This window comes from Leptonychotes weddellii, chromosome 10 (genome assembly GCF_054177405.1).
Source record: "Leptonychotes weddellii isolate Sample4059 chromosome 10, ASM5417740v2, whole genome shotgun sequence".
Classification (NCBI taxonomy): domain Eukaryota; kingdom Metazoa; phylum Chordata; class Mammalia; order Carnivora; family Phocidae; genus Leptonychotes; species Leptonychotes weddellii.
In genome coordinates, this window is record NC_138378.1 from 26,382,897 (window position 1) to 26,394,548 (window position 11,652).

The window sequence follows — 11,652 nt, forward strand, 5'->3', positions numbered from 1 at the left end:
GACTCTCTTTGCCAGAAGAACCCGGAGGGAGCAGAGGACCCATCCCCAGGGGATAAACCATATTGCTCCTAGGCAGCCATGACATTCCTGTTCTTTGCCAAATACTCAATTTCCCAGCCTCCCTTGAAGTGAGAAGAGGATGCAACTCAGTTCTGGCCAACAACATTTAAAGGGAAACGTCCTGGCAGGATTCTGGGAAAGCTTTTACCTTCATGCTAAAGTAGTGTGGCCTCATTCGCTTCATGGAGCTGTGGCAGCCACCTTGTGGCATGGAGGAAACTACATGCTAAGGATGGGAGAGTAGGAGAATGAAGTCTTATGTCCTTGATGAACCACTACCTATGACAGAATGCTTGTGACCAGAATTGTCAGGTGAGGAAAAATAAACCACTTTTTTAAGGTCTTGTAAATCAGGTTGTTGCTTGTAGTGGGGTGCATTCTTGACTGGGGCAGGGGGCGGTGCTTTGTAAAGATGAGAGGCAGTTATCATAAAGGACAGCACTTATCCCCAAAGGACAGCTCCCTGCTCACAGCACTCTTGCGTCCATTCTGCCTTTGGGGCTTCACCACTAATTACAACCTTGTTCTCAAGCATCATGTTTTTGTCTTCTGTCCTCAAACATTGGCCATTCACTGTAAGGTGGCTCAGGACACCGCATCTAGCTGTCCTGCACCACCTACCTGCCTTCCAGCCAGCAGCCTGGTGTCCAGATGCTGAGTTAGAACCACCTTGAAACCCTTCAGGGTGACAATCCGAGCTCAGAGAAAGCCCCATCGGGCAGAAACTTGGAACCACGACTCCTTCTGGGCTTTGGGCCAGCCTTCTCGCACGGCCCAGTGAGCACCTCCGGTCTCGTGCATCCTCTGGGAAATCTGTTTACTCCAGCTTTGCCCTCCACACCCCCCTCACCCAGGCTTCACCTCCCAAACCTGCAAAGACACAAGCAGGCCAAAGAATGCCACTCAAGAGGCTTTCTCCATTTTATTTCTTTGGGAAAAGAAAACGAAGTCTTTCCATCACCTATGGTAGAGATATATATTTATATATATTTATATATAATTTCTTTTGTGGTTGGAAGTCCCAAAGCTGAGTCTGTTCATATTTTTTTCTATTTTTTTTTTTCCTACTAATGCCTTCTCTTCCCCCTGCCCCTCTGGTCCAGGCCCAGGTTCTGGGGCAGGTACAGTGAGGGGTGAGTGGAATGGGCAGTGATTGCCAGATGGCCCCCCTCACCCGGCTCAGAGATCTGGTGAGGATCACCTGGAAGGGGCTGTGCAGAGGGATAGAGGCCACACAGGGGGGCACTCTTGTTTTTGTGGGGGATGCACAGCTCATTAAACAGTCACCAGTCATGGGAGGAGGCTGGTCAGGGGCTGGGGAACTTGCTCACAGTAGTTGCCAGCTCTCTCCACCCTGTCCTCCAAACCCCATCTTGGGGGTGGGAGGAAGAGAGTGAAAAGAGAGAAATACAAGGGCTGAGGGCCAAGCCTCCTCTAATTTTTATTGCTGGTGAATTAGAAATTTGCCTTTCCCTTCCTATCTTAAGGAGATAGACTCAGAGGATGCCGAGAGGAGAAGGGAAGTGATAGTGCTGTCCCAACCCCCACTGATGGCCATGCCAGGCCTACCCTGGGCAAACACTGGGCTACCTCGAGGTCCTGGGAACTCAGGGGTCAGTGTTCCTCTCAGGTCAGCCTTGTCCTTCAAGGGCAATCACAACCATCCCCCCTCGCCCCCCAAAACAAAGGCCTCTGGCTCAGGCTTGGGCCCACTGGAGCTTGGAAGTGGGCAGTGCACCAAAGATCAAGCAGAATTTTCTACTGGAAGAAAAGGTGAGGTTTGGGGGGAAGAGGCAGCCTAGGACAATGATGTTCTGAGCGTGAAAGCAGAGGGAGGCTGGGGGAATCGAGTGGGAGAAGACACAGGAAGACATCACAGACACTCATATGACCTCAGAAACCGGGTGAGGGGAGTGCCTGAGAGGCAGGTAGCACTTAATAGCTGTAGTTAGAGCCGCGGACAGCGGCCCTGGGTGTGGGGTGAGCCAAGCAGATGGGGCTATCACCCTGTGGGATCCTGGCCAGAAGGGTGGGGTAGAGCTAAGCAGTCTCCAGGTGACCCTTCCCAAGAACAGGAGAGCAGATCTTCCCTGGGCACTGAGTCTCCACCCCCAGCCTTCCCTCCGGCCCCTGATACGCACATATGGACATACACTCAGGACCAGGCCAGGCTCCGAGGCCTGAGCCCAAGAGACATTGCTAGGAGTGGGGGGAGGGGCTGGGCAGGTAGCCCTCTCAACCACATACGGGCCATCTGCTCCCACTCGTCCTGCCAATCTGCCCAGGGAGGGATAATAGGGCAGGAAAGAGAGAGGCCAGGAGCCCAAGGTCTGTCAGCTTTGGCAGACCCCATGCAGGCCCCCTCAGGCTATATGGCCTTGGAGGTGACCACAGAGAGCATTACTGGACACCGGGGTGGCCAACAGAGGCAGCCCGGTCCTACCGAGGGGCTGGGGCACCTCATGGTACTGCAGGCCTGCCGCCTCCCATCTCCCGCAAAGCAGTGCCAAGAAGGGGAGCACGGGCTCCCCCAAACACTCTGCCTCGCTCTCTCCCTTCCTTGGGAGGAGGGTGCAAGTGGGCTGCCCAGAGGGCCTGTGGTAGAGCCCGAAGGGCACCCAGTGGGGGGGGTGGGGAGGGACCTGGTCACAGCTGCTTTGAGAACCTCTTTGGTCTGGGGGCATGGGGGACATGGGGAAGAGAAATGGCGGGAAGGGGACACTGGGGACTCTGGCCTTTGACAGGGCATTTGTCAAAAGGCCACATGCCCAGGTAGGGGATCAGATTTCCGTGGACTCAATGCGCTCGAGGCGGGAGGGCGTCCAGGCTTTCTTCTCCTCGCCGTGTTGGGGGGTGGGTGTGCTGGCACCCCCCGCTGCCCCGCGCTCCCGCAGCCGCCGCTCCAGCTGCTGGTTGCGCTGGTACATCTCCACGTAACTCAGCTGCAGCTGCTTCTGGTACTCGATGACCTTCTCCTTCTCCTCCAGCCACACGCGGCGCTCCTCCGCGAAGCTGGCCCCCTGGCGCTCCCGGGCTCGCCGCTCGGCCGCCAGCTCGGCCTGCAGCCGCCCCACCTCCCGCCGCAGGGCCCGCGTCCCGCTCTCCCCGCCAGCTTCCGCCTCCCCGTCCAAGGAAACCAACGAGGCGGCGGCGGCCACCCCGGCCTGCCGGCGCATCTTGGCCTCGTCGCTCTCGCACGTGGCCAGGGCCTCCTGGGGCTCGGCCGGGTCCACCGGGGTCAGGGCGGGCTTGAGGCACGCCGCGGGCAGCTCCGCCTCGCCCAGCTCCAGGCTGGCCTGTTTGCTGCCGAAGGAGTCCCTCAGGCTGAGCAGCTGCTCCTCCTTCTCCCGCAGCGAGGCCCGGCCCTCCCGCAGCTGCGAGCGCAGCCCCACGATCTCACTCAGCTTCTGGGACACGTCGGCCTGCGAGTCCTTCAGCTGCTGCTTCAGGAGGGAGATCTCCCCCGCCTTCTGGCACACCTGGGCAGGGGCAGGGGCGAAGAGGACCAGGGTCAAGGCAGAGCCCTGCGGCCGGCACCCGGGCCCCTGCCTCCAGCCCGCAGCGCGGAGCATCTGCAGATGCAGGCTTAACTCCTGGGACACGCAGGAATGCCCCAACGGGCCCCCCTTGGACTACCCAGGACACACGTGGCTAGTCTCACGCAGCACCCCCCTCCCTCCCCGGGGCCACTCTGGTCCTCACAGACGCTCCTCATCGGTTCTGTCCCCCTCCCCCTTCACTCCCCCTTGTGACAGTGGGCCGCAGCTCTGGGTTTCTCCAGAGCGACAGAAGGAAGGAGACTCAGAGAGGGAGAGCCCAAGCCCCCTGCCCGCACCTCCCACTTAGTTTCCTCCATCCGGGGCAGGAAGTCAGCCTGCTCCTTCTGGCAGGCGGCCACCTTGTCCTCCAGCTCTTCCCGCTGCCGCATCAGCCGGGCGGCCTCCTCCTGCAGCTGCTTCTTGTCCTGCTGCAGCCGCAGCACCTGCAGCTGTAGGCCCTGCTGGGCGCGCTGCGCGCGGCGGGCCACCTGCTGCAGCTTCCCGCTGCAGCCCTGCCGCAGCTCGGCCAGCTCGCGCTCCCACGCCTTCTGCCGCTCCTCCAGCACCTGGGCCACCGCGGCCTCGCTCTGCTCCAGGCTCCGCCGCAGAGCGGTCACCTCCTGCTCCTTCTCCCACAGCCGCTCCTCGAGCTCCTGGATCAGGGCACTGGGCGAGGGGGGTGAGCAGGCCGCGAACGGCAGGCCTCCACCTCCGCCCTCCCCCGACCCCAGGTGGCCTGGCCGCCCCATGGAGGAGGACGACCCGCTCTTGCTGGAGGCGCGCCCGCTGTCAGAGGTCCCCAGGTCCTGGTAGCCCGAGCCGCCGCCGGCGCCACTGCCGTAGCTGGCAGTGCCGATGCGGTTGATGTGGCTGGTGGAGGCACTGAGGGGCGCCAGGTGCTGGCTATAGCTGGAGCTGTAGGTGGGCAGGCTCGTCAGTGAGTTCCGGCCGGAGTCGGAGAGGCCGCCCCCACCCCCGCCCGCTGGGGTCATGGTCCGAGACTTGTCCAGTCCGCCCTTGAGACCACCAGGACCCTGTCGTCCCTCAGGAGTACCATTGGTCTGCGGGGGGCACAAGTTCTGCATGGAGTGGAAGTTCTTGGGTACAACGGGCTTGAAGGCCGAGGGCCTGACTAGCGGCTCGGAGCACTGAGTAAAAAGCAAGCAAGGCGGAGTGGGCATCAGAATGGGGCCTTAACCTCGGCCCCAGCCTCTTCCCTCTGGCCAAGATAGGTTCAGCCTCACCCCCAATTAATCTCCATCCTGGAAGTCCCTCCCAGCCGGGCTCCACCGCATGGCACCCAAAAGCCAAGTCTCCGCCCTGGAACCACCAGCCAGACTTGGCCGCCAAGACCCCACACCAGGGCTCCCCAGCCCGACCTCCATTCTGGCCCCTGCACCCCAACCTCCAGGGCCCACTTTACCCTCCTCTCTTCCCCTCAGAAAAAAGGCCCTGGGGACCGACCTGGTCTAGCTTGCCAGAGGTGGCCAAGAGCTTAGGTGGATGGCTGGGCTCGCGATACTGCGGCGGGGCCTTGTCACTGCCCCCGCTGCTGCTACTGCCCCCGCTGCTGGCCACCACGTTGCCGCAGACATCGGTGTGGTCGCTGCCCCGCAGCTCGCCGTTGAGGTAGAGGGAGTTGGCGAGAGCCTTGTCTTCGGAGGGGTAGCGGCCTGGCCTCTCCCTGCTGGCCCCACCACCGCCGCCGCGGGGGCCGGGGAAACTGCCCTGGCTGCCCCCACCCCCCGTGCGGGTGCCCACGCTCTTCATGGCGAACTCCTGGGCATGGGCCACCCCGCTGCCCACACTGCCCATGGCCAGGCGAGGGTCTGGGGGTCCGAGCTCAGAGGGCCGAGGGGCAAAGGCCAGGAGAGGATCCCGCCCTGGGTCAGCGCGCATAGGCAGCGTCTCCAGCTTCGCCATGACTAAGCCAGGGGGGCACTGCGGGCACAGGTGGGAAGGCAAAGATAGGTCAGCCCCACCCCCACTTGCACCCCGCCCCTCAGTGTCCCCTTCCCTACAGTGGGTACAAGAGTTCCCAGACACCCAGGATGGAGGAATGGGGCTGGGGTAAGAGTGACAGCTTGGTAATGGGGGTGCCTGTTGCCCACCTGATGAAGCCCAGGCCCCAGGGCACCATGCACATACCCTCCCAGCTTTGCTCAGCTCAGCATTCCACTCCTCAGCTCCTGCCTCAACCCCATCTCCTCCATGAGCCCCAATTCTTCACTGCAGCTGCCAAAACTTAGGCGTTCTTTACCCTGGGTCTGGAGCCCTATAACCCAACCTCATGGGCTGGGGAGATGGGGTTGGAAGGGTACATCAGTGCTTGAATTCAATAGGGAACCTCAGAAATTAAGGGAAGGAGAGAACCCACCCCTAACCAAAACTTGGGAGTAGGGGTCCTTCCCGGCCCCCTAACCTAGGGTGTTGCAGTCAAGGGCAGAAGTGGAGGCTCACTACCAGCGCAGGCTCCTCTCCTTGCCTTTCCAAGGGAGTGGGGGGCCGACGGGTCCTCAAGCCTGGGACCCTCCGAGGCCCGGTCTGCAGGGGCCATGTGCCTCACTTTCGCAGTCGGGGCTCGGCCCGAACCAGCTGGGCGACTTTGGACGGGCCGACTGAGCCATCCCGGACTGCAGTTTTCTCCTCTGCGAAATGGGAGGAATGGAGGACCTACCTCATGGAGCTGCCGAGCGCCAGGCGCCCCGAGGCGGCGGGCGCGGGAGGGACGGGAGTCTTGCGCCGCGCGCCCCCGGGTCGCATGTGGGCGCCACCTGGGGCACGCCCCGCCCCCCGCGGACGGCTGGGGACCTTGGCTATAGCGCGTGGCGAGCGGACCTTCCGGAGGTCTTCCCAACTCGGCCGCACGAGGGGCCCCTTCCCCACGGTCAGTACCTCTGCAGAAGCCCCGGGGCTGGCTGAGACCGAGGCAGAGGACGCGGTGCTACCAGCTGCGGGCGCTGGCCGTGCCTCCCTCCGGGCCTGCGTTTCCCACAGGTGGGCGGGGGAGGGGCGGGGGAGGGGCGGGGCTTCCGCACCCAGCTGCGCCCGCAGGGGATTCCGCGCCTCCCATCCCCTCTAAGAATTCACTGCCACCGGGAAGACTTCCTGGATTACCCCCTTCCCCCGTTCCCTTTGGACCTTGAACCGTGAAGTCCTCTGAGCCCTTCCGTGAGCGTGCGCCCCCCCCGCCCCCAAGGCCAGCCCACAAGAGCGGGGGTGGGGGCGCAGCGCAGGCAGGGCGACAGGGCCTCGGGTTACCTGTGCTCAGGGAGGCCCCACTTCCTGGTTCCTTTGTCTCAAATCCACACCGGGGAACACCTGCCCTAGAGATCTGCATAATCTAGCGGGGCCAAGGCACCAGGCAGTGCCAGCCGCGGATGCAGACCCTGGAATCCGTTTGCCAGAGGTGGTAGGGGCACCCTCAGGCTTTCCCCCCCTACTCCCATGAGAAACCAGGCAAGGAGCCCTCCTTCTCTACCAAGGTGAAGGGGTCCAGGTGGCACTCCATGCCCCTCGAGTGCCCCTCAGACTGTCTTCTACCCAGATGCCCATTCTGATGCCATGTCCTTCCTATTAGGCCCCAGACCAGGGGAACCTAACAAAACTCTTGCCCTTCAGGAGTCTTTTGGCCACCACACCTGGAATTACAGCCCTAAGTGGTTGGAAAGTTCACCACCAAGCCAGGCCCCACTGCCTTTGTAAAATTCCATTCTCTCAGCATCTGCCCCCCTCCCACCCCAGGGGTGGAGAACAGCACTTTACCACCTTCCTCCCAGGAGCCGGTCTATCCCCACATGCAGGGCTGAGTCTAGGGTGAGGCAAGGGAGGCACCTAGTGCAGAACTTAAGCACAGTGTCAGCAGGTGCAAGACCCTGAGAGTGAGTGCCTCTCAGGCCTCACTCTCGTCCCCGCTCTGCCTCTGCTCCCCACGTACTCCAGCTCAGCTACCCCTCAACTCAAAATCCCTCTCCCACCCTAAGCATGACCCCTTTCTCAGCATCCTCAGGTACAGTGTGGGGAGCAGCTGGGGACTAGGAGGATGAAAGCTGAGTGGCCTGAGGCTTGAAACCAGTGGGAAGGCCTGGGCGGGGTCTGGGAGGAAGAACTGACCAAACTTCATAGAGATGGGGTTCAGGGGCGGGGGCAAGGGGTGGGTGTGACACCCTTAACAAAACAGGGGGAGAATGTTTGGGGAAACAGGTACTTTGGGAAAGACCAGACAAAGATCTCTCTCACATACTGGGTGGAAAGAGACTGCGGTGGTCAGCATTCAAGGGTGGTGTGGGTGGAGCCCAGCATCAAGCGAAGGTGGCAGGGCCCCAGAAGCCTGGGAGGCAGTGTGGACACAAGAAGGAGGCCAGAACAAGGCAGGCCCTGCAGAACAAGCTGGGGGACTTCAAGAATGTCAGAGCAGCTCCCAGTGTTAGAAAGGGGCCAGGTAAAGTCGAGACTGGAGAGTGTATCCTGGATCTGCAGGTGGAAACCTCACTGGCTTCAGAAAAGTGGTGCATGGCAAAGCGAGGCTACAAGAGTAGCTGGGTCCGGAGGGAGAGATGGGAGAGTTCCCTGGTGAAAGAGAAGGCCAGAGAAGGCAGTAACTTAAGGTGGTTTGGGATCCAAAGGCTCTTTTCTAATTTTAAATTAAGCATGGTAGAAACCTGAGTATGTTGCTATGCCGAAGGAAGGCGCCAATAGTGAGATGAGAGAGCTAGGCAAGGGGGCTCCAGCAGATGCCAGGATGTGGGCAGGAGCAAACCTCAGAAGTGATCATGTTGATCATGAGAGTGACAGGGGATAGTGTTTGCAAGGGTGCTTTCTGAGCTGTAGGGTGCAGTACAAACATGCAGTACTTCCTTCTCTGTGATCCACAAAAGGAGGATCGGACCACAGGTTGAGGCTGGTGGTAGGCCACTCTGCGCCACTCTTTCCCTGGGATGTGTGTGGTCCCCGGACAAGCTCAATGCCCAGAGTCCTAGATGGAAATGAGGTGTTCCTGGGAATGTCTCCTGGGATCGGCTCCTGCTCTACCTGGGGAATCCTTGACTATCAACCCAGAGCAGCTCTCCCTGGAGCCTCATTCCCCAAAGAGTGTCCTGCCATAATTCTAACCTGTCAGCAAGCATTCCCTGCCCCTTGCCTTTGCCGAGTTTGGGCTGCCGCAGTTTCTTTTCTCAAAATCCCAACAGGGAGCTGGCAGGACAAGGAGGGGCATTTGTTTCCCTGATAGGCAGAAACTGAGCCCAGGGGAAGGGTTTGAGCTTTGTGTATGGGTTCGGGTCCTGAACTGGCCCAGGTGGCTGAGCATGGTCTGCATAAGCACCCTCAGGGCATTAGCTCAACAACCTGGGATGACAGCCTGTTGCCCAACTCTGCCGCTCTCTCTGTGCCATCAACCTTCATTGCCTGGGACATTATGCAGAGTATTGATGGTCATAAAGGGGTCAAATGATCTGTACCTGGGCTCTACATGGGCAGGTCCCTCCAACCCACAGTGACCACTCAACCCCTCCTTACCTCTGTCCCTCCCAAAGCTAAGAACACTCTACCCCTCTCTTGTGGTCTCAGAGACCCCTATACCAGCCCATTTGCCCCCTAAAGCTTTCAGTAGCCCCTCTTGCCAGCACCCTTGCTGGGGGCTCCTCGCTGGCCTCTTCCCCCCTGCACTCCCTCCCACACACAGCTGCCAGGGGACTCTTTCTAAAGGGCAAAGCTGAGCTTCTCCCTGCTCTGCCCAAATTCTTCCACGAGCAGCGCCAAGAACAGTCGACATGGGTTCTGGAGGCATCAGCTCAAGTGTAAATCCCAGCTGAACTGATTAGGGGTGAATGCATGCAGGTTATTTCATCTCGGGTTCTCACACCTACCTTACAGGAATCTTAAGAAGTAAATGTATTATGGGTAAGAGGCCTGGCATTTCTCTCAGTCCCCAGAACCAGAGCAGAGCTTGCAGCAGGGCCTTCAAGGCATCTCCTGCTGCCCATCCTATTTCCCCTGACCTGAGCTCCTCTCCACTCCACACAAAATCTCTTCCCAGCTCTCTGTGCCCACCCTGCATCCTTCAAGGACCAATCCAAATGCTGCCTCCCAGGACAGCATCCCTGATCGCCCCTGGGGAGCAGGGGCCTTGGAGCACTTGGCTCAGGCTACTCCAGGGAGATTTCACTCTGAGGCTTCCCCAGGGGCTGGCCTGGGGGTGCCCTGGGGACACAGATGGCAGAGTCCTAGGGGTCTCTGGGCCCTGACCCTGAGGAGATGCAGAGAGAATGCTGTGGGAACGCTAGTTATGAGCAATGCAAAGAGGCAATGAATCCGGACAGGAAAATCAGGAAGGGCTTCCGGGAAGAAGGACTGAGGGAGAAAGGGGACTGGGGGCACTGTAGGGCTTTTGGGGTGCAGAGGTCTTCAGAACTTCTTGGTTGGGATGTGGGAAGGGAGATCCACCTTCCCTTGGTGTCAACGGGGGAAGGGAACCATCTCCTAGATCCTGGCTCTGGTGATGCTGGTGTTTAAGGACTGAGGGGGCTGACAGCGCCCCCCCTACCCCAGCACACACACGCGCGCACACACGAGCTGCCGCGCAGGGGAGTGGGGGTGTTCGCCATTCACCAGCAGTCCACGGCCCGCAGCGCCAACAGATAGAGACCCCGGCCACAGGCTGTCCTGAGGAGGTGCCCGAGGGTCTCCGTGGTGCAGGAAATCCCTCTCGCACCTTCCCTAGCTCCCTACCAGCGCGTGTGGCCCCGGGGGGCGGGGCGCAGAGGGAAGAGGTGACATAATCCGGGCCGCACCCCCTCCGGCCGCCACCTCCCCCCAGGCCTGGTGAAGCATCCATGACATCATCGGCCTTATCTCCACTCCCCTCCCCCGCCCCGGGACCCCAGCAGCGGGACGCGCCCCCTCCCCAGCTCCGGGTCCGGCAGGACGAGCATCGCAGTGCAGCGGGCACGACGACAGGTCGAAGCCGGGAGGGGTGCCACGATGGGCCGGCCTCACTTACTCGCTGCCTCAGGGTCCAGCGCGGGGTCCTCGGAGCGGGCGCCACCGGCCCGGCTCGCTGGCGCAGCCCGAAGCCCGCCCGGCGGGGCGCGCGGCGCGGGCCCGGCTCCGCTCCGCGCCCCTCCCGCTCCCCGCCCGGGCCCCGCCCACCCGCGGCTGCGGCAAACGCGGGCCCGCCCTCCGGCCACGCCCCCCAGGGCCGCCAATCCCCAGGCTGGGGCGGGGCGCAACGCTTTAACCCCTTTGTAGCTGCGTCCGGGTTCGCGCGTGGGACCCCTCTATTTCACCCTCTCCAGAGCTGCGTAAGTCGGCCCGAGTCCCTCTGCTCGTCGCCTCTTACCCCCCCAAACCCCTTGGGTTCAACCCCCAGGCTCTGATCTCTAACAAATCCAGTGGGACCGCGCCCTCCGCCACTACTTTGGCAACCGGGAGGAGCCCCTCCGGTTTGGGGAAGGGGATCTCGACGTCGACCCCAGCCCCATTTCTCTCCGGCTCCTGCTCTTCCGGACGCGGCCTCCCAACGGACGCCGTGAGACCGCAAGTCTGCAAGGTGGGGGCGGGGCGAGCCCTCCCGGGGGGGATCCGACACCGCTGAGGGAAGACCCGCATGGGCGCGGGGACCGCAGGCCGGCGTGTAAGAGGCTTCGAGGGGCCGTAACTATGTCCGGCAGCAAACGGTGCCGGTTTGAAACTTGCTGCTGCGGAGGCTCACTGTCCGGGGGGTAAAAGGAGGGCAACGAGGAAAAAGATACACATTACAATCCAGCAAGGTGTGAGTGCTTTCACCCCCTGCCCCACACCTGGCAGGAGACCCAGCCCCAACCCCACGCTGCATTCGGGGGTATGAGGGGGTGAGGTGAGGACTTCGTCCCTCACCCGGAGTACCATTTTCGCACGCGCGTGCTTCGTTCTGTACCGGGAGTGCTCATTCTGTCCCGGTTGGCCCGGGAGGACTGCCGGGAGGAAGCCGGCCGGGACTGGAGGTCTTAGCCTCGAATACGGCGAATATGGCGGGGAAGCAGACCAGGCCTAGTGTTCAGCATGAGTAAAAGCC

At 61.4% G+C, this 11,652-nt stretch overlaps 1 protein-coding gene across 6 annotated transcripts; it reads right to left on the bottom strand.

The window, feature by feature from the left end:
* Positions 1-963: 963 nt before the first annotated feature.
* On the bottom strand, positions 964-10,753 carry LZTS3 (leucine zipper tumor suppressor family member 3). Of its 6 annotated transcripts, none has more exons than XM_081833107.1 (5): positions 6,411-6,446; positions 6,063-6,247; positions 5,064-5,540; positions 3,896-4,747; positions 964-3,539 (listed from the first exon to the last, which is right to left on the bottom strand). In XM_081833107.1, the coding sequence occupies exons 3-5, from the start codon at positions 5,520-5,522 to the stop codon at positions 2,841-2,843; spliced, it is 2,010 nt and encodes a 669-aa protein (XP_081689233.1). In that variant the 5' UTR covers positions 5,523-5,540; positions 6,063-6,247; positions 6,411-6,446; the 3' UTR covers positions 964-2,840. The 6 variants fall into 6 exon arrangements, with proteins under 6 accessions (XP_081689233.1, XP_081689234.1, XP_030882849.1 ...); XM_081833108.1 differs by having other exon boundaries at positions 6,060-6,247; XM_031026989.2 differs by lacking the exons at positions 6,063-6,247; positions 6,411-6,446 and adding an exon at positions 10,600-10,753.
* Between the last annotated feature and the right edge of the window lie 899 nt (positions 10,754-11,652).

Excerpts from the sequence above, each read along its gene's own strand:
- LZTS3 (XM_031026989.2), bottom strand. The coding sequence starts at position 5,522 with ATGGCGAAGCTGGAGACGCTGCCTATGCGCGCTGACCCAGGGCGGGAT. Across the intron at positions 4,748-5,063 it reads CCTCTGGCAAGCTAGACCAG|TGCTCCGAGCCGCTAGTCAG; the intron begins GTCGGTCCCCAG and ends CTTTTTACTCAG. Across the intron at positions 3,540-3,895 it reads TGGAGGAAACTAAGTGGGAG|GTGTGCCAGAAGGCGGGGGA; the intron begins GTGCGGGCAGGG and ends GCCCCTGCCCAG.